Source organism: Geotrypetes seraphini, chromosome 5 (genome assembly GCF_902459505.1).
Source record: "Geotrypetes seraphini chromosome 5, aGeoSer1.1, whole genome shotgun sequence".
In the NCBI taxonomy this organism is placed as follows: domain Eukaryota; kingdom Metazoa; phylum Chordata; class Amphibia; order Gymnophiona; family Dermophiidae; genus Geotrypetes; species Geotrypetes seraphini.
The window spans coordinates 193,457,094-193,483,367 of record NC_047088.1 but is presented as its reverse complement, the minus strand read 5'-3'; the positions used below and the strand labels follow the sequence as shown (position 1 = coordinate 193,483,367).

General features: G+C 41.5%; 1 protein-coding gene across 1 annotated transcript in view; it reads right to left on the bottom strand.

Moving 5' to 3' along the window:
* Positions 1-26,274, bottom strand: part of PDE11A (phosphodiesterase 11A) — a 568,355-nt gene that overhangs the window by 311,029 nt on the left and 231,052 nt on the right. The window contains exons 3-5 of the mRNA XM_033946286.1: positions 17,758-17,847; positions 16,909-17,049; positions 1,632-1,696 (exon numbers count right to left, since the gene is read on the bottom strand). Coding sequence (XP_033802177.1) covers positions 1,632-1,696; positions 16,909-17,049; positions 17,758-17,847 — 296 coding nt within the window. The remainder of the gene's footprint in view (positions 1-1,631; positions 1,697-16,908; positions 17,050-17,757; positions 17,848-26,274) is intronic.

Genomic DNA, 26,274 nt, shown 5'->3' with positions numbered 1-26,274 from the left:
GAATCAACTATTCCTCATTTATTGGAATTGATTGATCAATTTGGCAAATTTTCTGGTTATAAAATAAATTGGAGCAAATCAGAGGTTCTTCCATTGAATGTACACTTTGTAAAAGCTTTATTTGATCCATTCCCATTTCTTTGGAAGGAAGAGGGTATAAAATATTTGGGTATAGTGATATAAAAACATTGGAAGACACAATAACAGTAAATGAAAAGTCCTTATTGTTGAAAGTTAAAAGAAATGTGTAAGCATTGGAACCCTTTACATCTTTCTTGGTGGGAGAGAGTACAAAAACCATCAAAATGATGATTTTGCCTGTAGTTTGCTACCAAATGAGTATGTCACCAGTTTATTTTCAAGGGTCCTTTTATAAAAAAACTGGATGGGATTCTTACAAAATTCCTTTGGCTTAGTAAAACTTCTAGAATTGCCTTAGTATCTTTGCAAAAACCACAATCAGCAGGTGGGGTAAATTTTCTAAATTTTTATAGGTATCATCAAGCCTTCATTTTGCAACAGGGTATGTATTGGATCCTTCCTGAACTCATGGGTAATCTACCAGATTGGTTGATATTAGCGAGTCATCTTATGACCCCATTACACTTTAACCATATTTTGAATATCAAGCTTCCTAGAATATACAAGGACAATAGTATTCTTCTTTCCACCTGGAATACATTAAGATTTCTTAATAATTTAACTCCTACTCCAATACAACAATCCACGTGTCAATCTCTATGGTTAAACTCCAAGATACAAATTGGCGAGTCTAAAATCCTCTGGAAACTTTGGTTGCAGGCAGGCATACGTACTTTAGATGATGTAATTCAGAATGGGAAAATGATAAATTTATTACAACTGCAACAATCATTTGGCATTTCAAAATCTCAAGGTTATAAATGGTTGCAGTTGAAACAGGCCATTCAGAAAGGGTTCCCTGAGTGGTGTAGCTTAAAAAAAATCAGTATGGCTTGCTGGGCCTATGTTTCCAGACAGATATGCAAGGGCATCAGGCAGCCAAGTGATACAAATTATTATCTGATTATTTGAATAAAAAAACAAAAACAAGCCTATAAGACATTTGGAGCATTGAAACAAAGCAGCATATTTCTGCTACTCATTGACCACGGATTTGGACTTGGAGGATGAGATGTACAGCATCAGCATCTATGAGACAAACTTGGGTTTTTTTGTTACATAGAATTTTCTGGATCCCAGTTCATTTGCAAAAGTTAGACAGTTCAAAATCTAATAGATGATGGCACTGTCATCTTGATGTAGGGACACTGGATCACTTGCTATTCTATTGTCCGTTGATACTCAACTTTTGGAAGTCTATTTGGGGTAAAATTAACAGGATATTTGGAGCTTCGATTCCATTATCTTATGACATAGTGTTATTTGGGACTTTATTAAGACCTAAGAGTCCAGTTAATGCAAGCAAGAACAAACTTCTTATTATTATGACAGGGATAGCTGTGCAGTTAATCACAAAACATTGGAAAAACTGGGACAATCTGAACTTCAGCTTTTGGTGGGAAACCCTGTGTCAATGTTATAGATATGAGAAAATGAATTCTGAGCAACTGGGACAGTATAACAAATTTAAAGGACATAGGGAGATATACCTGCTCTCAGTATCAGCACTGCATTTTGGAGACAACAACTCAAAGGATTTGGTAAACTTCACCACCTGAAACATAGAACAAAATCCTTAGTCACCAAGTTAATAAATGTAATCAGCAGATTTTAGCAGCATGAATCTTAGTCTCATTTTTCTTACTTTATTTTATCATAGGAAATGCAGAAAGCCTTCAGCTTATCTTCTAAAATAGTGTCTCTCAAAACTTTTTTTTGTTTAGCTCTGGCACACTAAACGGAGCAAATGTTTTTCAAGGCACATTATAATTAAAATTATAAAATTTCAAAACCAACAAAAAATTAAAATTGAGAGTTATTTATTTAAAGTTCTTTAAGTTTTGTATAGGTAAATGTAACAATGGTGAAACTAAAGTAGATAAAATAGAATTGCTAATCAATGTGATGGATGTGCTTGTTTTTTATGCCAAATTAACTCAAAATATGGCTTGATAGAAGACAAGCAAACACACATTTCATCATCCACCATCTGCAGTCATTCTCTTTTTTTATTATTATTTTTTCCCCCTCTTCTACGAAACTGCGCTAGCAGTTTCTAGCGCAGAGAGCCGCACTGAATGGCCCACGCTGCTCCCGATGCTCATAGGAACTCTATGAGTGTCAGGAGTAGCGCGGGCCATTCAGCACGGCTCCCCGCACTAGAAGAAGAGGGGGTTAATTTCTGTCAGAGCTGAAAAATCCAAGTTCACAAAGATAAGAAGATCCAAATGGTAACAAAGTCTTGATTGCTTTGATGCTCAAGTTAGGATAACTACTGCATAAACAATAAAAATAAAATTACTTCCTGTTAGTTTTCAAGGACAATCACATCAAAGAATGATGTTTGTCTAGGTCAGTGGTTCCTAAACCTGTCCTGGGGGACCCCCAGCCAGTCAGGTTTTCAAGATATCCCTAATGAATATGCATGAGAGAGATTTGCATATAATGGAAGTGACAGGTATGCAAATCTCTCTCATGCATATTCATTAGGGATATCTTGAAAATCTGACTGGCTGGGGGTCCCCCAGGACAGGTTTGGGAACCACTGGTCTAGGTGATTGTAACCATATGCACACAGACAAACTCTTGTGAATACAGCATACATGTCATTTATTCTAATGTATACTTATGAAGGGAATTTTTAAAACTAAGGTAAAATTCTGGAATCTCTTGTGGCACACCCGAAATCTCTTCAGGGCACACCACTGTGCCATGGCATACAGTTCGAGAGACATTAGTCTAAAACCAACTTCCGTCATAGTGGGACATGCCAAACAAATAATCTATTCCCCCCACCCCTTTTATCAAGCTATGTCGAGCTGCCCATAGGATTAGAATGGTCAGCATGGTATGTAGCTCACGCTGCTCGGCAGAGTAGCTTGATAGAAGGGGGGTATATGTTCTGTTAGGCTTCTGCAGCAGGTGTCATGATTGTTGCAGTTGTCCATGTCTTGCTGCATCTGAATAACTAGAACTGGCATTTTAGTCATTTTGCTGTAGCTTTCTTCAGGGTATGTGTGAGGTCTGCAGTTTATCTTTATATATAGTGGGCCTTCAAACCTGATTGCCTGGGGTTTGAGCTGATTTCCCACTTCAGTTTTCTGCTGAAATCAATTCAAACCCCAGCTAATCAGGTCTGAGGACCCACTATATATAAAGACAAACTACAGACCTCACAGCATACTCTGAAGAAAGTCACAGCACAATGGCTAAAATATCAGTTCCACTTGTTGAGATGTGGCAAGGCCCGGAGAACTGCAACAATCAAATAATCTATAGTTACACGTTGAAATTAATAAATAATTCACTTTTCATTATGCATGGATAATTGCTCTTGTGCTGCTCAGGGAAATCTGAAAAGTAGGACCAGTCTCAACTAATGAATTCATTCCAGTTTTTGTTTTTTTTTTGCTCTGCTTGAAAGGCTTGCTCTGTTTATGTCATGAGTTATTTTTGCTTACTTGCTTGTGTCCCATTAATGGTCCAATTTATTTGCGTATATCATGAAACTAGAGCACAAAAGGGAGCATCATCTTCTCAGACCTCCCAAATTCCACTTATCCTGGCTGCTGCTTACAGTTCAAGTAAGTATTGTATTTCTACTGTTTCTATGATCAAAGTACTTGCACTGTGAAACAAAAAATAGTCGTATAATTCAAAAAATGATGTCTGACCATGGCACTGAGAGGCACCCCGATTCAAACCCAGCATGCACCCAAAGTAAGAGGGAGAAAAAAGCCTCAGATTAACGTAGCATTGACAGATACCCTAAGGTACAGAAAAAACCGCTTTTAGTACTTTCACAGGCAAAAAAAATCTCCCTGTACCTTAGGGTATCTGTCACTGCTACGTTAATCTGAGGCAAAATCCCAAAGAGAAAACAGATTTTATGCTGCTTATCATAGCAATAAGCAGTGGATTTTCCCAAGCCATCTTAATAATGGTTTATGGACTTCTGTTTTAGGAAAATTATCCAAATCTTTTTTAAACCCTGCTAAGTTAACAGCATCAAATTTCAAAGTTTAATTACACATTGGGTGATGAAATATTTTATCTGGTTTGTTTTAAATCTACTACTTAGTAGCTTCATCACATGCCCCATAGGTCTATTATTTTTGGATAGCGTAAACAAATGATACACATCTACCCATTCCATTCCACTCAGTATTTTATAGATCTATATTACAGGGGTGCCCAAAAGGTTGATTGCGATCGACCCAGTAGATCGCAAAGGCAATGCGAGTCGATTGCGGAGCCCATCTCAGGCTCCACGATAGACCTCACGTTGCTTTTACATTCTCCCTGTTCCTCGACACCACAACAGGCCAGCAGCAGCTGCAGAAGCTATCTCATCTCCTGGCTGAAGAGCCCTAGCTGCTTTAGCCTTTCCTCATAGGGAAGTCATCCCATCCCTTTTATCTTTTTCATTGCCTTTCTCTGTACTTTTTCTAATTCTGCTCTATCTTTTTTGAAATGCAGCGACCAGAATTGCACACAGTATTTGAGGTGTGACCGCACCATAGAGCAATACAAAGGCTCCCACCCAAACTCTACATATCATAATTGCACCAATCTACTTGTATCTAACTCAACTGTATTGTACCTTAAACTGCTGTGCTGTAATTCTACTGACAATGCAATGTTCCCCTTTATTGAATGATTGCTACATCTCCTATCTCTGGTAACTACCTCATAGTATACTGCTTACTTTATACTTCATTGTTATAACTCCTAAATGTAATGTAAACTTCTTGATTTGTAAGTCGCTTTGAACCTAGATAGGCATAGAGCGACCGAGAAATTGAAGATTAGATTAGATCTTTGTTTTCTATTCCTTTCCTGATAATTCCTAAATATCCTTTTGGCTTTCTTAACCACTGCCACACACTAACTAAGAGTTTCATTGTATCCTCAACAATGGCACCTAGATCCTTTTTCTGGACAATGACTCCTAACCTAGAACCCTGCATCACGTAGCTATAGTTTGGGTTCCTCTTTCCCACATGTATCACTTTGCACTTGCTCACATTAAACTTCATCTGCCATGTTGATGCCCAGTCTCCCAGTTTCACAAAGTCCTCTTGCAATGTTTCACAATCCTCTTGCAATTTAACAGCTGCAAACAACTTTGTGTTATCAGCAAATTTAATTATCTCATTAGTTATTCCTATCTCTAGATTATTGATAAATATGTTAAAAAGCAGCAGTCCCAGCACAGACTCCTGGGGAACCCCACTATTTACCCTTCTCCATTGAAAATGTTGACCATTTAATCCTAATCTCTGTTTTCTTTCAACCAGCTCTTAATCTATAATAGGATGTTACCTCCTATCCCATAACTTTCTAATTTCTTCAGAAGTCTATCATGAGATACTTTGTCAAATGCCTTTTGAAAATCCAAATACACAATATCAACCAGTTCGTCTTTATCCACATGTTCATTCATCCCTTCAAAGAAATGTAGTACATTGGTGAGACAAGATATTCCTTAACTATATCCATGTTGGCTCTGTCTCATTAATCCTTGCTTATGTATATGCTCTGTCATTTTGTTATTATAGTCTCTACCATTTTGCCCTGCACCAATGTCAGTCTCACCACTCTATAATTTCCTGTATCACCTCTGGAACCCTTTTTAAAAATCTGCATTACATTGGCCACCTTCCAGTCTTCTGATACCATTCTAGATTTTAAAGATGATTTACAAATCACAAATAGCTCTGCAAGTTCATTTTTCAATTCTATCAGTACTCTGGGTTGTATACCATCAGGTCGACGTGATTTGCTACTGTTTCAGTTTGTCAAATTGCCCCATTACATCTTCCAGTGTTACAGAGATTTGTTTCAGTTTCTTTGGCTCATCAGCATTGAATGCCATTTCTGGCTCCGGTGTCTCTCCTACATCTTAAGAACGTAAGAACATAAGAATAGCCTTACTGGGTCAGACCAATGGTCCATCAAGCCCAGTAACCCGTTCTCATGGTGGCCAATCCAGGTCACTAGTACCTGGCCAAAACCCAAGGGGTAGCAATATTCCATGCTACCAATACAGGGCAAGCAGTGGCTTCCCCCATGTCTTTCTCAATAACAGACTATGGACATTTCCTCCAGGAACTTGTCCTAACCTTTCTTAAAACCATCTACGCTATCCGCTCTTACCACATCCTCTGGCAAAGCGTTCCAGAGCTTAACTATTCTCTAAGTGAAAAAAAAAACCCTCCTATTGGTTTTAAGAGTATTTCCCTGTAAATTTATCGAGTGTCCCCTAGTCTTTGTAATTTCTAACAGAGTGAAAAATCAATCCACTTGTACCCAAAGTAAAGAATTCATTTAATCTCCCCACTATGGCCTTGTCTTCCCCGAGCACCTCTTTTACCCCTCAGTTGTCTAGAAGTCCAAATGATCCTTTTCCCGGCTCCTTGTTTTTAACATATCTAATCTAATCTAATCTAATCCTTAGGTTTGTATATCGCATCATCTCCACGTTCGTAGAGCTCGACGCGGTTTACAGTAGGAGAAATAGGAAGGAACTACAACAGAGGGTTAAAGGTAGAAGTGTGAAGAAAATTTAGAGGACTTGGGATGCCAAGATATAAGAGTTTCCTTGATTCCTAAATTGGAGGGAGACTTACATTTTTTGAGAAAAGCCAGGTTTTCAGATGTTTGCGGAAAACTTGGAGAGAGCTCAAGTTCCGAAGAGGGGAGGAAAGGTTATTCCAGAGCTCAGTGATTTTGAAGTGGAGGGAGGTCCCTAGCTTTCCTGTGTGGGAAATGCCTTTTAGCGAGGGGAAGGATAGTTTTAATTTGTGGGAGGATCTGGTGATATTAGGGTTTGAGGAATTCCAAGAAAGAGGGATAAAGGGAGGGAGGATACCATATAGGATTTTGAAAGTTAAACAGGCGCATTTATAGTGGACCCTGGCGATTATCGGAAGCCAGTGGAGCTTGGCCAGGAGTGGGGAGACATGGTCAAATTTACTTTTAGCGAAGATGAGCTTGGCCGCGGCATTCTGAATCCGTTGGAGTCTGTGGAGGTTTTTCTTAGTTAGGCTTAAGTAGATAGAGTTGCAATAGTCCAATCTGGAGAGGATGATGGATTGGACAAGGAGGGTAAAATGTTTTTGAGGTTTTACTATGTAATCTTATTTGTAACTTATTTGTAATATTACCTAGAACACAGTTTTCAACCGCCGGTCCGCGGACCGGTGTCGGTCCGCAGGAAATTTTTGCCGGTCCGCACAGGGCTGGCAAGATTGACTCCCTTCAATTTCCTGCCAGTCCGCGCAGGGCCGGCAAGATCAATATCTGAAGTCTGCGCTGGGCCGGAGAGATCTTGGGGAGCCTCCGACAGTGGCTTTCTCCGCTCTCTGCAGCTCACCTTTACTTCCCAGCGCAGCGATTCACAAAGGCAGCCTTGGGGCTTTTGCTGAGTCGCGGCTGCCTCTGATGATGCAACTTCCTCTTTCCTCGGAGGCGGCGCGACCCAACAAAGGACCCGAGGCTGCCTTCCTGAATCACTGCACTGAGAAGTAAGGAGAGCTGCTGGGAGGGGAGAAAGCCACTATTGGAGTCTGGGAAGCTGCTGGGCAAGGGGAAACAGGGACAGCTGCTACTGGAGAGGGAGAAGGAGAGATGCTGCTGGGAGGGGAGGAGGGAAAGGAATCTGGGAAGCTGCTGGGCAAGGAAAAAAAGGAACAGCTGCTCCTGGAGAGGGAGAAGGAGAGATGCTGCTAGGAGGGGAGGGAAGAGAATTACTGCTGGACAGGAGGAGGAGGGAAGGGAGAAGGAAAAAAGGAAGGAAACAGCTGGCAGAGAGATTAGAGGAGGGGAAGGGGAGACACAGGCATGAGAAAGTAGAGAGATTGATGATAGGAAGGGGTCAGCAGAAAAATAAGCAGAGAGGGACAACGATGATAGATCTGGTGTAGGAGAGATAAAAATGAAGAGAGCAGTGAAGCTGGAAAGGAGAGAGGGGGCACAAGCTGGATGGAAAGGGGAGAGGGGCATAGAAAGAAGACAGATACCATATGGAAGGGGGAGAGGACAGACAGTGGATGGAAGGGGCAGATGCTGGATTGAAGAGACAGAGAGGGAAGGAAGAGAGTGAAAAGAAAATTGAAAGCAGAAACCAGAGATGACAAAAGATAGAAAAAAATAATTTTATTTCTATTTTGTGATTAGAATATATCAGATTTGGAATATATATCCTGCTAGAGCTGGTTTTAGACATAACCGGGGACTGCAAAACCCAGGCAGTGCTTCTTTAGCTTCCAGCTGGCTTAGGGCGCTCTCTGACCAGGGGGCAGTTGCCCTAGTTCACTCCCCTAAAACTATTCTTGTCATGTGTAACTGCATTATTCTGTTAGCATGATATTTCTGTGTAGCATTCTGTAATAATTTGGCTTGTTCAATTTTCTTGATAGTAGAGGGGATATATGTGAAGGGGAGGGGAGACAGGGGTTTTGTTGATCCTGCTCTGAATTATTTGTATTTATAAAATGACAATTGTACAGAATATTGTTTTTTTTATACTTTAATAAAATACATTCAATATAAAATCATAACTGAGGCTTGTGTGGATGGGATCAGATGATTTGTGGGGACCGAGCTCGAGGAGATGGAGCGGAAACGGGGTTTTTAAATTTTAGTCCTAGTAGTTTGCCGGTCCACAAAATAATTCTTTTTTTTCTGCCGGTCCACGGGTGTTAAAAGGTTGAAGAACACTGACCTAGAAATGTCCAGTCATTTTACTATCCAATTTGCAAGTTCTCCTGGAAACTATCCAGCTATCTTACCTCTTTTGTAACCAAAAAACAATTGTAACGTTACTAGAAATGTCCAGTTAGCTCTTTTGTAATCCGCCTTGAACTGCAAGGTATAGGTGGAATAGAAGTCACTAATGTAATGTAATGTTCTTGCTTCCAGCACAATCTTCTATTCGAGGTCTCTCTTTACCTTCCTTATCAGCATCTTGCATTTGATTTGCCATTCCTTGTGCTGTTTCTTATTATTTTCAGTTGGATCCTTCTTCCACTATCTTAAGGATTCTCTTTTAGCTCCAATAGCTTCCTTCACCTCACTCGTCAACCATGCCGGCTGCCATTTGGTCTACCTTCCTCAATTACTGCTATATTATTACTCATAGCAACCAGAGAAGATGATATATTCTACCCAGGTGCACCCTCCAGAGGGATCATAGAGATGTACACAATAGCTGGCATTAACAGACTGCATTATCTGTCACTGTTTTAATACACATTAACATCCTGGATGATTCTCTCCACATGCCAAAAGCACCAATTCCCCCCTCCCTTTGAGCACTCACAATTATCATGAAGGTTTGCAGTTAACATGTGCTAAAAATTACCATTGCTGTTAATATCAAATGCTTACCATAGTTACTAAATAGGCCCTTAATTGGATGTAAATGTTAGCTATCTTGAAACAGTTCTCTTTCAGTACATAGCATTGTTTTATAGCTGTATTTTGTAATGCCATACATTGGAAGGAGAAATACAGCTTTTTTTTTTTTTTTAAGGGAAACAGATCTCAAGGTGTATGTTCCTGCTTAGATGGGCCAGCAGATATCTCAAGATAGGGTTTCTGGAGAGCAAGTGCAGAATGGTGGTAAAAGAAGGGAAGCATTAAGGAAAGGTCAGATCATAGGAAAAGAGCAAAGTAAAGCAGCTGGTAGGTAGAGGGAGAATTAGAAGTAACTAGAGAAGAGTGGGAGAAAAAAGGATTATGTGTTGTTCCAGCTGTTGAGGGAAGCATACAAATGAACTTGCACTGGAGACCACAGTTTTTCAGATTTACAGCACTGCTCTGCTGACAAAGGATAGAGAAGAAGGAGAATGATTTAGATTTGGATTTTAGATTTACTCACCTTCATGAAACCAAGGTCAAGGCACGTTACAATCAAATAAAGTAGCATTCTTTGCCCAAGAAGATCTATATTCTTAATTATTATCTAAGACTATGAAGAGTGAAGTAACTTGCCCAAATTGTCTACCCATGTTCTCAATCTGCCACTGTGACCACTAAGCTATTCTAATTTTCAGGAAGCAAGGATGACTTAAGTGATGCATATTGGGAGGAATAACCCAAATCATAGTTACCAGATACTAGGGTGCACATTGGGGGTCAGCTCCCAAGAAAAAGATATGGGTGGCTTTGTTGACAATAAGATGAAACTTTCTGCCCAATGTGTGGCAGCAGCCAAAAAAGCAAAGAAGATGCTATGAAATATTTAAAAAGGGATGGTAAACAAGACTAAAAATGATATAATGCCTCTGTATCACTCCATGGTACGACCTCACCTTGAGTACTGCGTTCAATTCTAGTTCCTTTATCTCAAAAAAGATATAGTGGAACATGTGGCATACCTATATACGACACCTGGGACCCATTGTTTTTGACACCCCCCCTCATCTATATGAAAAATATGATTTTTAGTAACAATCCACACATTGCACAAGAGTGTACCTAGGAAAAGGCAACATCTTACATACTGCTGTCAGCAGTAAAACAACAATATACCCACTGTAAAACTAAACAAGCCAGACTAGTACAGATTGATTCTGTACAGTTAATGCTAACAGAGCAGGAAAAATGCCTGAAGGCAGGACAGGCATTTTTCTTGCTCATTCAGAGCCCTGATGAAACGGTACTCTTATCGTGAAACGTTGGCCATCGTCAGCTTTTACAACACAGTGGCAACAAGCAACAAGCTTCGGCTTTCACCAGGCTTCAGCTTCAGCTTTAGCGTTCAGCTCTAGCTTTTCAGCACACAGGACTGTGGCACTAGTTATGGACAGCACTCACAAATACACTGCATCAATATAAAGATAAGTTCAGTCCTGTTTGCAAGAGTAATGTAATGTAATGTAATTTATTTCTTATATACCGCTACATCCGTTAGGTTCTAAGCGGTTTACAGAAAATATACATTAAGATTAGAAATAAGAAAGGTACTTGAAAAATTCCCTTACTGTCCCGAAGGCTCACAATCTAACTAAAGTACCTGGAGGGTAATAGAGAAGTGAAAAGTAGAGTTAGAGGAAAAATAAAAATAAAATAAACATTTTAACAAGACAGCATTGATCTAAATACTTTGGAAGGTAGAAGAGAGGAGAGAAAGGAATAGAAGCAGAAGGGGGAGCCGTTGAACAGTAGAATTCTGGAGAAATTTAAATGATAGAAATAGAACAAAACAAAGACAAAAGGCAAAACAATAGATAAGATTAAAGATAAATCATAAGCTGGAAAGAAAAATAAAATAAAACTTTGTCTTCAATCCACGGTTTCAGCGTCAGTGATGAAGTGGAGCAAGTAAGTTTAGGAGGAGAGATTGACGTTTCCAGAAAGGGCTTCTTCAGGGAAGAGACTTGGCAGACAGTCCCAGGATGAGACTATTTAAAGTTATTTATTTCTATATATAGCACAATTGCTGCAGCATAATAAGAGTTTTTCTGGCTGATAATCAAAGCGTGGGGAGAGCTTAGATCAAGTTGTAGCTCTCACCCATAGCCCCGTGGCTTCTGAGGCCTTTTCCTTATTTGGCTTTTGTGTTTTATGGCAGAGTGAAATTTCTGGCAAGAAAATACAGCATAATTGGTGGTGTGTTAGAATTATATGCTTCTCTTTTACCCCAGTTCCTCCACTTTGGAAGATTTTTTTGTTATATGTTGTTATTACATATTTTTTAGTTTATCGGGTAATTTAGCTGGATTGTGAGTCTTCAGGACAGATTGCGTAGTTTTTCTCAAGTATCTAATTTCATTTTAGTTTGATACTTTGTAAACCGCTTAGGTCAGTAAAATGCAGGAGCGGTATATCAAATCTTACATAAACATAAGACCATGGAATACCAACACAATTCTTATTGGGAAAACAAAGAAAACTACAGAGTTGATCCCCATATACTGTACTTCTGGGAGTTCTCATATAAAATATTGCAAACAAACAAGAAAAGGGAAGAAATCTTGCATCAATATATATGAACCAAACAAAAAAGGCAAGCAAGATGTCATAAAACAACCAAAGGGTACATTTATTAACAAAAAAAAAAGTCCTAGCATGTTTACTTGATGGAATCACAGAATGTAAGTCCCAACTAGGATCCTAGGTTTTGGTTTGCAGCACACAGCATTAGTGATGCTGATATGTTTTAAGCTGCAATACAAAAATCCCAGAGGATGAAAAATCAATACAATGCTAACATCCCTCTATTCTAATTTAGGCTGGTGGGTAACAAGGTTGTATAGTCTTAGAGGGGGACAAATAACCCTTACCTCTTAACCTGAAATATTAAATTTTTTGTAGATGTACCCTCAGTGCAAAAGTAAAAGCTATCAGGACTCAGGAAAACCGAGTTCCAGGCTTAAACCTGTGTAGGAGGCCCTATCTCAAGCCTCTTTGGCACCATAACTTGGCACCATATCTTGTGCTTTTATTTATTTATTTATTTATTTTAATCTTTAATGATTTTTAATCAAAAACAGTGTCATACAAATGAAAGAACAAAAAATATTCCACATATTACACTATTATCTATACAGGTAACATAAATATCATTCAATAATTTCATTTTTCTGCATATAATAATATCATAATATATCCTAATATATAATACAAATAAAGTTACCCAAATATCACTTTTATCTTGTGCTTTTAAATAATAATAGTGAACCCATAATATGGTATGGCTCAACCTTAAGAAAGGCTTCTCTAAGTCAAGCACAGCAACTAGGGTTCTCAACTTTAAAGGCACAGACTTCAACCGCATGAGAGATTTTGTCCATCAGGAGCTATATAAACAAACAAAATCTGAAAATTTAGAGGATATGTGGATGTCTCTAAAGTCCATCCTACATGAAGCAACAAACCGATACATAAGAACAGTAAGTAAATGCAGGAGAACCAAAAGACCCCAATGGTTCACTAAAGAAATTTCAGACCTAGTTAAAAAGAAAAAAGAGGCATTCATCGCCTACAAACATTTAGGAAACCAGGGGGCGAAAGAAGACTATCTAGACGGAGCTAAAGCCGTTAAAAAGAAAGTCAGAGAGGCCAAACTCCGAATGGAGGAAAAACTGGCACGGAATATCAAGAAAGGGGATAAATCTTTCTTTAGCTATATTAGTGACAGGAAAAGAAACAAAGATGGTATAGAACGGCTGAAGAAATCGGATGGTAATTTTGCAGAATCAGACTCTGCCAAAGCAGAACTACTGAACGAATACTTCTGTTCAGTCTTCACCTGCGAATCACCGGGAGCTGGTCCGCAGCTTCAGACGGGAGATACCCAGAAAGACCCGTTTCAAGATTTCGAGTTTACGCCCAGTAACATCTACAACGAACTATCGAAACTCAAAGTAAACAAAGCCATGGGACCGGACAACCTGCACCCCAGGGTGCTCAGGGAGCTATGTGGAGTCCTGGCCGAACCATTATCTGAGCTTTTCAATCTCTCCCTACGCTCAGGAAGAGTCCCCTTGGACTGGAAAACTGCCAACGTAATCCCACTTCACAAAAAGGGCTGCAGGACAGAGATGGCAAACTACAGACCGGTGAGTCTCACGTCTATAGTGTGTAAACTCATGGAAACACTCATCAAACGGAACCTTGACATAATCCTGGACGAAGAAAACTTACGAGACCCCCACCAGCACGGGTTCACCCAGGGTAGATCCTGCCAATCTAATCTGATTAGCTTTTTCGACTGGGTTACTAGACAACTGGATGCAGGAGAGTCACTGGACGTGGTATATTTGGACTTCAGTAAAGCATTTGATAGCGTCCCACACAGAAGGCTATTGAACAAATTGAAATCGATAGGATTAGGAAGCACTCTAACTGCATGGGTTGGAGATTGGCTAAACGATAGACTTCAGAGGGTGGTGGTGAACGGTACCCCATCCAAGGCGTCAAGAGTGACCAGTGGGGTGCCGCAGGGCTCGGTTCTGGGCCCAATTCTATTCAATTTATTCATAAGAGATATGACACAAGGACTTAAAGGAAAGGTAGCACTATTCGCTGACGACGCCAAACTTTGCAACATAATAGGCAAAAGCTTATTACCTGATAATATGACACACGATCTACGACTGCTGGAAAGATGGTCAACTACTTGGCAGCTAAGCTTCAATGCTAAAAAATGCAAGGTGATGCACCTGGGAAAGAAAAATCCGCACAAAAATTATGTACTGAATGGTGAGACCTTAGTTGAGACCAAGGCAGAACGCGATCTAGGGGTGATTATTAGTGAGGACATGAAAGCTGCCAATCAAGTGGAGAAGGCTTCCTCCAGGGCAAGACAGATGATAGGTTGTATCCGTAGAGGATTTGTCAGCAGGAGACCTGAAGTCATGATGCCGCTGTACAGATCCATGGTGAGGCCTCACTTGGAGTACTGTGTTCAGTTCTGGAGACCACACTACCGTAAGGACATACTGAGGATCGAGTCAGTCCAGCGAATGGCGACCAGGATGGTCCTGGGGCTCAAGGATCTCACGTATGAAGAAAGACTAAAAAAATTGTGGCTGTACTCACTTGAAGAAAGAAGAGAACGGGGAGACATGATTGAAACGTACAAATACATCACGGGACGTATCGAGTCAGAAGATAAAATCTTCTGTCTCATGGGACCCTCAACAACCAGAGGGCATCCGCTGAAAATCAGAGGAGGGAAATTTCATAGCGACTCCAGGAAGTACTTTTTCACCGAGAGAGTGGTGGAGAGTTGGAATGGACTCCCACTGCAGGTGATTGAGGCCAGCAGCGTGACTGATTTTAAGAAGAAATGGGATACTCATGTGGGATCTCTAAGGGAATGAACTCTGGGGGGAGGCTAATTGCAATGGGCAGACTTGGTGGGCTATAGCCCTTTTCTGCCGTCATTTTCTATGTTTCTATGTTTTCTATGTTTCTATGTTTCTATGTTTCTAACCCACTAATAAGTGTTTCTGTGACCAATAATTGACAATACAAAATTGAAATCCACCAAACTAAATAGGTGCTCAAATCAGCAATTTCATAGTACTTATCTCAGGCATTCCTCAAGTTCATAGCGTTTCTTCGAGTGGTGACTCTCACTGTACTTGTCCCTGGCTTGTATTCACAGCGAGGTGCTGTGGCTGTGTTTAGCATGCTTAGCTCAGCTGCTTATTTTGATTACGTTAATTCATGAGCCAGTACCCGTTTACTTGTTTTAGTTCCCTGAAGAAGGCATTCCTAATAGCCGAAACTGGGGTCCTAGTTGGGACTTACATTCTGTGGTTCCATCAAGTAAACGTACTAGGACTTTTTATGTTAATAAATGTACCGTTTGGTTGTTTTATGACATCTTGCTTGCCTTTTTTGTTTGGTTCATATAAAATAATGGAAATATAATATCTTACAGTACAGAAGTTAGGATATGTGGAACCTAGAGTAAGAATTGATTACAGTATGCAAAGGGGTTTAGGGCTCCTTTTATCAAGCAACAGCAAAGAATTTTACCACGGGCTAGAGAGATAAATGCCCTGACACTCATAGGAATTGAAAGAATGTTGGAGCCTTTATCTCACCAGCCTGTGGTAAAACACTCTACCGCTATGACACGGGAACAGAATATGCCCCTGTACCCGTCCCCGCGAATAACTGAGGGAAACCATCCCGTGTCATTCTTTAGTGTCTATCTCAACCTCAGTCCTCCTACACCAGCATTCTTTGATGCAAGGCTTGAGGGTCAGTGGCTGTGCCCATTCATACTCTGATTCTTCCCTCTCTCTTTAAAGAATAACAAGGGAGTGGATTCCTGCAGTTAACTACGGAGATGGGGACAAATTCTGTCCCCATGTCATTCTCTATGCTGCTTGATAAAAGGAGTCCTTATTTACTACAGATTTCTAATATTGTAAACATTGTATTAGTTTTGTATCAGTGTTTTTCTGACTGAAAATAAAGGGATGTTTTCACTGAAAAATTGGATGCACTTTATATGCTAGAGGAAAACAAATTCAAAACTTGAATAAGTCAACCCCAGATGCCTTGAAATATAGGGATAAGCAGGGCAGGATTAACCAATAGGCCAAGTAGGCACGTGGCTAGGACCCGAAATGGTCAGGGGGGCCCGATGAAGGAAGGCATCAACATTGTTTTTTCCAAACGGCAATGGGCCCCTCCAGCATCGATCGGCAACATGGGCCCCCCCGATCGACAACGCGGGCCCCACCCCGATCGGCAACCCCCCCCACCATCAATGGAAAGTAAGACAAGCAAGCAACGCGGGTAAGAAAGGCAACGGGAACTGTAATTGTGCAAGCGATGCTGCTTGCCCAAAGCTTCCCTCTGACGCAGCTTCCTGTTTCTGCCTGGGCGCATGATGTGGTGGGGCAAGGCAAGGGGGCCAAGTGTACTTGTGTGCCTAGGGGCCCTCGACGAATTAATCCTGCCCTGGGGATAAGCCAAAGTGGTACGTGCATTGTTGGATAATTAATCTATGCTTCTTGCTATGAAATTCCCTACAGTGCACAATCACTGCAACAAAGAAGACACCTATTTAGGTGTCTTCTTTGTAAGAACATAAGATATAGCATACATATTCAACATAAAATAAAATGTGAAAGTCTTGGGAATACATACACTCCAGAACATTTCAACTGTGCTGTTCTAGAGACTCTATAGTAATTCTGTAAACTCTTAAGACCAACATTAAAGACATCCAAAGAAGAGACATATTTGATCCATCCAATAACTTTATTAGAAATGTGAAAAGCTACTTACAGGTGATTCAATGTCCTCTAAAAGCAGCACTGAACACCGTTCACACTTTAACAAAGTCTGTGCTCGATGCATGATTTTCTTGACAATTTTCTCCAAGTCTGTCTGTTCTTCAAATAGGTCATTAACCACCTCCAGCAAAGCCTGTGGAAGATGACAGAAATTTTACACTGCTAATGTTGGGCTTTTAAGAAACAATTTGAAACATTGCAAGCTCTTACAGTGAGACAGAAAGTAGGGAGTCAGTACAGAGGTAAGATGAGTCTTTATTGCTTTTGTTCTTTTATAATAAATGATTTTTTAAAAAATATTCTTGCATACTGTCAATCTCTGATAGGTTTGTAAATGCCTGCTGGACAGAAAACTCCCACACACAGTATAGCAGTGGTTCTCAAACCTGTCCTGGAGGACCCCCAGCCAGTCAGGTTTTCAGGGTATCCCAAATGAAGATGCATGAGCCAGATTTGGATGGGATGCCTCCCACCTCCATTATATGCAAATTTCACTTATGCATATTCATTAGGGATATCCTGAAAACCCAATTGGCTAGGGGGTTCCCCAGGACAGGTTTGAAAACCAATGCAATATAGAATATAAATATACAATACCAAATCTTCTGGGGGTATGAGTGGAGGGGTATATGGTATAGCTGAATCCTATTCTGTGTTTTCTTGCTTAAAAGGAGGAACATTCTGGAAATCATCTTAGCCACCAACCAAATTTTGGCACCAAAACCAGTCCGAAATCAGGGTTCAGGTTTCAGGCAAAAATACCAGAGCATAAACAGTTAAATGGAAAAGAGGTGACAGTGTTGGGGAGAGAGGTAATGGTTTGCCAGCTGTTCCTACTTACTCTGCTCCTGTCATATTCCTTTCTGGAAGCAGCAAAAAGCTGTGCATTAGATATTGCAATGCCACAGAATGGGAGGTACATCTGCATCACCTATGCAAAACAAACACACACACACACACAAAAAAAAAATAATTAAGGCTTTAGAACAACTCCTGCAACATACTAAAATATTTTACTACAAATCCCAAAGAGAAATAACCTCCCTGAAGAATATTCAACTGTAAGGGGCCCTTTTTCTAAAACCTAGCATGTGCTAATTCTATTAACACACTTGCTAAATACTATGAAGCCCTTAGCATTTTTCACACATTAATTCCAATAGCATGCACCCACCGATCCGTGGCAGGCCGACTGATTTTCAATGCGTCCTCATGCAAATGGGGGGGGGGGGCGATCAGAGGCATGCCCCCCACCGACCACATGGTTCGCTACAGAGCGATCCTGACGCAGGGGCAGACCATCTTCTTTGCCTGTAAATAGTCTGCACATGCTTACAGAGCTGGAAACTTTTTTATTTTTATTTTTTACTTTTACTTTGTGAGCCCGTGGTTTTAACCCGCTTTAAACCCACGGTTTAAAACCACAGGCTCGCACTGCGGGGAAGGGCAAGCAGGAGAGTCCGGGCAGAGAGCAGGAGATACAGTTTACTGAAGTCGGCAGAGATCAGGGCAGCAAGAGCAGGAGAGTCGGGCCAGAGAGCAGGGCAGTTGGAAAGGACGTGAGCGACTGAGCCCCAGCAGTCGCATCTTTGTTGATTGGCCAACCCAGTTGGTGTTCCTGATTTTGGTTAGTGAATCGCCGCCTTCCTACCTTGCATACCGTTTCCCCTCATTTGCATGCGCGGATCAGATCGGAGGATGATCGGCACAGAAGTTAGTGAATCGGGTCAGAGGAAAATCAGGTCGGTACACGATCGCAAACACGATCAGTGGGCTTAGTTAATCTAGCCCTAAGTTTTCATAAATGCAGTAGCCATGTGGCAGTATCAAGAAAGGTCTAAGCATTATTTACTATAAATCTGGAGGAAAGACAGAATAATTTATTTAAAAATCAGAGCCATTAACTAACTATCCCCCCTTTTACAAAGCCACGCTAATGGCTGCCGATGTGGTAACTACCCCAAAGCCCTTAGAAATATAAAGGGCTTCAGGGCTTTTGCTGCATGGCAGTTGCTGGTGTAGCTTTATAAAAGCAAGGGGTATCTTTTTAAATATACTAACATGTAATTAGTCTATTCTACCTACCTGCATATTTTAATTCATATTAAAACAACTGTTTCCTATGCCATTATGTCTTCCATCATATGCAATTTATTTTATGTTGGCTGTACACATTGGACCTGATAACTATTGTCTGATATTAGTGAACTGGAAAAGCCCTTTATATTGATGTTGACGTATCTAGCTAAAAGGTAAATATGAAATGCATTCAGTTTGCTTGAGTGTACAAAATGTATTTAACTGTGTTTGTACTGGCCACCCTTTTCTCTCTACCCATGTATTGGTGATAAAATAGCTAAAAAAAAAAAAATCAAGCATTTTAATTTGTCACACAGCAATCTCTGCATAATTGAAAATGGCAATAATCCTTGTCAGGTCAATGTTCCTTATTATACCGCCATACTAGTCCAAACATTTGGGTTTATCTTCTTCTACCAGCAGATGGAGATTGAGAAACACTGAGCCAGTAATATACTCTAAGTATCCTTTGCAGTCCTTATTAGTCAGAATTTCTTAGACCCGAGCAGATGGTAGGTGAGGCATCCTGCAAAGCCTGTCTGGTCTGTTAGACTAAATTATAGAGGTTAGGCATGTACTTATTCTGATCTGCCATGACTTACCTGCAGCATGTCACCTTCTTTTATTTTGGGACTTTCTGGAAGCCAGTGGAGTGAAAGTAGATTGTCTGCTCTCAGGCAAAGCCTAATGGATCAGCAGACACACTGAGCTGCTATGTGTCACCTCCCTTTTTCTCAAGATATATTGGAAGAAGGGGAGTGTGATTACTTCAGATCTCCTGAGTCCCAGTACTTCTAGGGATTTTGTTGAACAGTAGACCACAGTTTGCAAATTGCAGCATTAAAGCAACAGCAGCTTCACCCTGGGCATTACTGATTTCTTAATTTACAAAATCCCATGAGGTTAAATTATAAAGCTAGTAATATGCTCTAATTTTGCATTTCATTCACTTATGAGTCATAGTGGGCCTGTATTTACAACAGGTAAGCTATCAGATCATTCACTCTATCCCCACTTGTGGCAGTACGCTATAATGAACGCAGACCCAAGCAAGATTACATATCTCACCAGCCTCTTGTGCATTATTGCAGAGGTTTTTGTGTATAAAGCCTTTAGTGAATGCAGTTGCTCTAAACTGCCAAGCTATTATAGTAATTGATTTTGAATAACAGAAGTAATAAAAGCCTGCTGACATTATTCATCAAAAGTGGCTCCATAAAGGTTTAGATCTATGTATGCCTTAGAGACTGCCTTTGACAAATAATCTTGGTCAGTGAGCTCTATTGCCATAGCATTACACTAAGGAAACGTTTGGGTTAGTTCTCTTAGTGGTCTACACATCTATGGTGGGTATTCCGGGGGAACTCTCTATATGATACTGAACTTTAGGCTCTACTTCTGTGCCAAATTTTCAGGGGGAAAAAAGCATTCTAATAAATGAAAGGCTTTATAGTATATAGTGCCTAAGGGCTCCTTTTACTAAGGTGCGCTAGCATTTTTAGCATGCGCTACATTGCCGCGTGTGCTAACCCCGCGCTATGCGCCAAAAACTAACGCCAGCTCAATGGAGGCGTTAGCATCTAGCACACATGGCATTGCAGCGCGTGCTAAGCGCGCGCTAAAACCGCTAGCGCAGCTTAATAAAAGGAGCCCTGAGTGTTTCCGTAAGGATCTGCAAAGGGGGTGTGGCCATGGGAAGGGCACAGGTGAGCCAGGGCTGTTCCCTTAAATGCATGCAGTGTTATAAAATTTAGGTGATCCGCTTCTGCTTGTGCACTGGGATTTAGATCCAGTTTTCTCATGCTCAGAATTGAGTCTGAATCCCAGCATGGCGTGCTATTCTATAAAGGGTGCCGAACCCAGAACACCTATTATAGAATACTGTTCACTGTCAATTTTTTTGCTGTGCTGAATTCTGAGCACCATTTATAGAATTTCCCCCTTTATTTTTATTTCAAAAATTTCTATTCTGCTTTAAATCAAAGCGGATTACAATAAAACATACAAATCCAAGTGGGACACTTATACTTAACCTCCCGTAATGAGTGTCTTTATATAGGGAAACCCTCCTATTTGCAGAATTTGACACTTAATTGTCCCATTTTCTTTTTTTCTTTTATATAGCAAATGTTATACTTTCATCAACTCAAAATAAAGCAAAAATGACATTGCATACAAGAACATATCAGGATACATAAAAAAAAATCATATTCCTAGTCCAAATTAACTCGGGAGCTGGTGGTAGTAACAAAACAAAAGGCAAAACAAGAGACTAAGCGACAAATTCATCAAGCAGCGTTATGGTTTAATGCATTTTAAATGCACATAAAAGGAATTAGCATGCGTTAAACACTAAGGGGTTCATAATCAAAAAAAAAAGTCTAAAAAGTGGCCTAAATGGGTACTTGGACGATCAAAAAGCCTGATCGTCCAAGTACCCATAATCAAAGCTGGTTTTAGAGGTATCTATAACCAGCTTAGGCCTTTCCCCTGACTCTAAATGCATAGAGCCAAAAGAGGTGTTTTTAGAGGAGGGGAAAGGGTGAGCGGTGGGCGGGAGGTGGGCCGACCTAGACCTAGTTGAACAGCAGGTATAACCAAAACTTTAGGCAGGTTGCATAGTCGGCACTTATACGTTTTGACTTAGATCAAGTCAAAACACGTATAAGTGCTGAAAAAGGGGCTGCTGAGCTGATCGCTGCAACTCAGCTGCCCCAGCAACCTGCCTATCGCTGCAGGAGAGATGGCTCATCTCTCCTGCCGTGATGGTGATTGCCCACCCCCCTCAGAACCACAGCATTTCGGGGTGAGCATCGCGGCAGGGCATCTCCCTTGCCGGCGATCCTCACCCCGAAGTGCCGCGGTTCAGAGGGGGGTGGGCGATCACCATCGCGGCAGGAGAGATGAGCCATCTCTCCTACAGCGATCAGCCCTCCGCCCCTACAACGATCGGGCAGGAGGGAGCCCAAGCCCTCCTTCCCCGGCACCCCCGAACCTCCCGACACTATCGAGGCAGGAGTGAGCCCAAGCCCTCCTGCCCAGGCGAACCCTGAACCCCCCGACACTATCTGGGCAGGAGGGAGCCCAAGCCTTCCTGCCCTCGATGCAAGGGCCCCGCCGAATCCCCGATCACCACGCCCGCTGACCTGCAACCCCCTTGCCGACCCCACGACTCCCCTCCCCGTACCTTCAAAATCATTGGTCGGACGGACGGGTGCCAAGCCGTTGAATGGCTGGCCTTAGAGCCTGATTGGCCCAGGCGGCTCAAATCCCGCCCACAGGTGGGGCCTGAGATGCATGGGCCAACTGGAATAGGCCCAGTAGGCTAAGGCCCCTCCTGTGGGCGGGGCCTTAGGCACATGGGCCCAACCCGGGGGTTCGTGGGGGCCCTTGCGTCGAGGGCAGCAGGGCTTGGGCTCCCTCATGCCCAATCTTGTTGGGGGTTTCAGGGGTGCCGGGGCAGGATAGCTTGATCTCCCTCCTGCCCCGATAGTGTCGGGGGGTTCGGGGGTGCCGCGGGGCAGGAGGGCTTGGGCTCCCTCCTGCCCAGATCATTGTAGGGGGGGTTTCTGTAACCGGTGTTGTTTTTGACAGACACTGGTTACAGAATCCAGCTTTGAGGCGAAGGACTGGCTCCTCCTTCGCCTAAAAGCTCTTGTTTTGGGCGTTTGGGAGTTAGGCTTTTTTTAGGTTGATTATATGGTGTTAATGTAGACGTAGTGGTGGTCTGGGCGTTTAAACAGCTGAACGTAGAGGCAGGCCATTATCAAAAAAACTTCCTTTTGGATGTTTTTTTTTGATAATGGACATTTTCCCTGCTTCTACTTTCAACGTTTAAGGCCTTAGGTCAAAAGGAGACTTAGACTTTTTTTGATTATGCCCCTCCACGTATTGTAGAAACAGCACTTAGCAGCTCCTTGTACATTGTAGGCACCACTCGGCACGGTTGTCAATCAACTGCTAGGCATACCTAGCGGCACCTAAGTGGACTTAAATTTCGCTAGGCATCCTAAACATAGGCGTCCTTCCATTAGGCTAACTTTCACTTGCCTAATTTGGTGGCATATATGTTGGATGCCTAATTATGCCTAACTCAACCACGCCTATTCTCCACCTATAATAATGCTTACTGTTTGAGACAGGCATCATTAGGTGACGCCAAACTCTTAAATTGTTTAATGTTTTTATTTTTGGATTGGCTGAAATCCGGCATGTTCAATTACCACGCTAGTTAAACCAATTTTAAAAAATATTTGCCAATCCAGAACTTAGGTGCCATTAAGTTGTCCCTGAAGTTAGTACTCAAAGTGGTGAACTGGATTAGAAACTGGTTGACGGACAGATGCCAGAGGGTGGTGGTTAATGGAATTCACTTGGAGGAAGGAAAGGTGAGTAGTGGAGTCCCTCAAGGATCGATGCTGGGGTCGATCCTGTTCAATATGTTTGTGAGCGGCATTGCCGAAGGGTTAGATGTAAAGGTTTGCCTTTTTGTGGATGATACCATGATTTGTAATAGAGCAGACACCAAGGAGGGAGTGGAAAACATGAAAAAGGATCTGCAAAAGTTAGAGGAATGGTCTAATATCTTGCAATCTAAAATTCAGTGCAAAGAAGTGCATAGTAATGCATTTGGGGATTAGAAATCAGAAGGTGCCCTATGTGCTGGGAGGTAAGAGTTTGACATGCATGGATGGGGCGAGGGACCTTGGGGTGATAGTGTCCAAAGATCTAAAGTCAAAGAAATAGTGTGACAAGGCGGTGGCTGTTGCTAGAAGGATGCTATGCTGTATAGAGAGAGGTGTAACCAGTAGAAGAAAAAAGGTGTTGATGTCCCTATACAGGTCATTGGTGAAGTCCCACTTCAATTTTGGAGACTGTATCTGACAAAGGACATAAGAAGTCTTGAAGTGATCCAGAGAAAGGTAACAAAAATAGTAGATTTGAATCAAAAGACGTATGAGGAGAGACTGGAAGCTCTGAATATGTATACCCTAGAGCAGTGGTCGGCAAACTGTGGCTCTTTAGCCACTTGAGTGCAGCTCGCCACCGCCGTCGCCACAGAGTACTGAGCTCTCCCTGCTTCCCTTCCTCACGGGGCCGACCAATCTCGCTACTGACGTCAATCGCTGCCTGGCTGGCCCGGACCTTCCTCTCCGACATTAGAATTGACGTCAGGTGGCGAGAGTTGGTCGGCCCCGCGGGGAAAGGAAGCAGGGAGAGCTCAGTACTCTACGGCGGCGGCAGCCTGTTCCCCGATTGCGGCAGTGGCAGCCTATTCTCCGGCAGCGATGGCAGCATATTCCCCAATGGCGGTGGCTTGGGGGAGGGCAGGGAGTAAGAAAGGGGGGGGACAGGGAGACAGAAAGAAAGAAAGAAAGGGGGCACAGAGAGAGAAAGACAGAAAGAAAGAAAGGGGTCATGGAGAAACAAAGAAAGAAAGAAAGAAATGGGGCACAGAGAGAGAGAAAGACAGACATACAGAAAGAAAGGGGGCATGGAGAGAGAAAGAAAGAAGGGGCAGGTTGAAAGAAAGAAAAAGTTGGGGGAGGGAATGAGGTCTGTAGGAGAGGAAGCATACAGGAGGCTGAAAGAAGGGAAGAAATATTGGATGCACAGTCAGAAGAAGAAAGTGCAACCAGAGATTGATGAAATTACCAAACAAAGGTAGGAAAAATGATTTTATTTTCAATTTAGTGATCAAAATGTGTCCGTTTTGAGAATTTATATCTGCTGTCTACATTTTGCACTATGGCCCCCTTTTACTAAACTGCAATAGCGGTTTTTAGCGCAGGGAGCCTATGAGCATCGAGAGCAGCGCAGGGCATTCAGCACAGCTCCCTGCGCTAAAAACCGTTATCGCGGTTTAGTAAAAAGGGAAGGGGTATATTTGTCTATTTTTGTATAGTTGTTACTGAGGTGACATTGCACAAAGTCATCTGCCTTGGATGTATTTGCTACAAAGTCTTATTTGGGTTGGCCCCCATCTTATCTTGTTGCTCATTTTAGATTTCTTTATATTTTCCTTCAGCGAAAGCTTGCCGTTTTAAGAAATTTTTAGATAGGACTCTGGCATTTCAAGCAGGAGTAATGAATACATGCTTGAATGCTCTTATTACTCCAGCCCTCACTTATCAGCAATTTCGGAAATATTTTAAGACTTATCTATTTAAACAGTACAATACTTAATAGATATCAATATCAATTTGATAAATGGATTTTTATTATTTTTATGGAATAAGATTTACAAAAGCTTAACTATTTTAATATAAATAATCTGTATTATGCATATTTGTGCATGTTGGCATGTTGTGCATATTGTACATGTTTGAATAAGTTAGGGTTGTACTTTGTCAGTTAGTATCTTTTATTGAATTGTGTTATTTCCTTTTATAAGACACTGTTATCTGGCTCTGTATCTTAAATACTTTGTAATTTACTGTGTAAACCGCCAAGAACTGATGGTGTGGCGGTATACAAAAATAAACTATTATTATTATTATTCTTTGAAAACCCGCAGAATATAAATGATAATTAACATTTTCTCTGCATACAGTGTGCTTTGTATTTTAAAAAAATTTATTGTTGATAGATCATTTTGACTTGGCCACTAAGGTAAGGGGGAGGGAGGGAGGGGAGCTGCTGAAAGACATCTAGTAATCCTAGCAGGCTTGACTGTGCAGGGAATTATTTTTGTAAAATCATGTTTTGTTATGTGACTGGCATTATTTAGACTTTAATTTCTATGAATGAATAGAATGAAAATGATATAAAATTGCTTGCTTGTTTTTATGTGCGTGCGCTGAAGGGAAGTGGAGAGAGAGTGGGCTGAGGACGCTGAAGGGAAATGGAGAAGAGAGAGTGGGGAGAAGACGTTGATTTGTAAATTGACAATTGTACAGAATATTGTTTCTTTTTATACTTTAATATAATAAGTTCAGTATAAAACTATTCGAGGCTTGTGTGGATGAGATCAGGTGGTTTGCAGGGATGGGGACCGAGCTCACAGGGATGGGGCAGGGACGTAGACAAATTTTTTCCCCGTGTCATTCTCTAGGCTCTGCCACGAATCGATTTTGACTATGTGCGGGCGAGCGGGGTGTCAGTCGGGTTGACTTAGCCGTCATAGCGCAAGCGGGCACGGGGTTTGGCTCTCAAAAAAAATCTTAATCGTTATACTGATGATTTTGGCTCTTTTGACTAATGAGTTTGCCTACCACGGTCCTAGAGGAAATGCAGGATAAGGGAAATATGATTCAGACATTCAAATACTTGAAAGGTA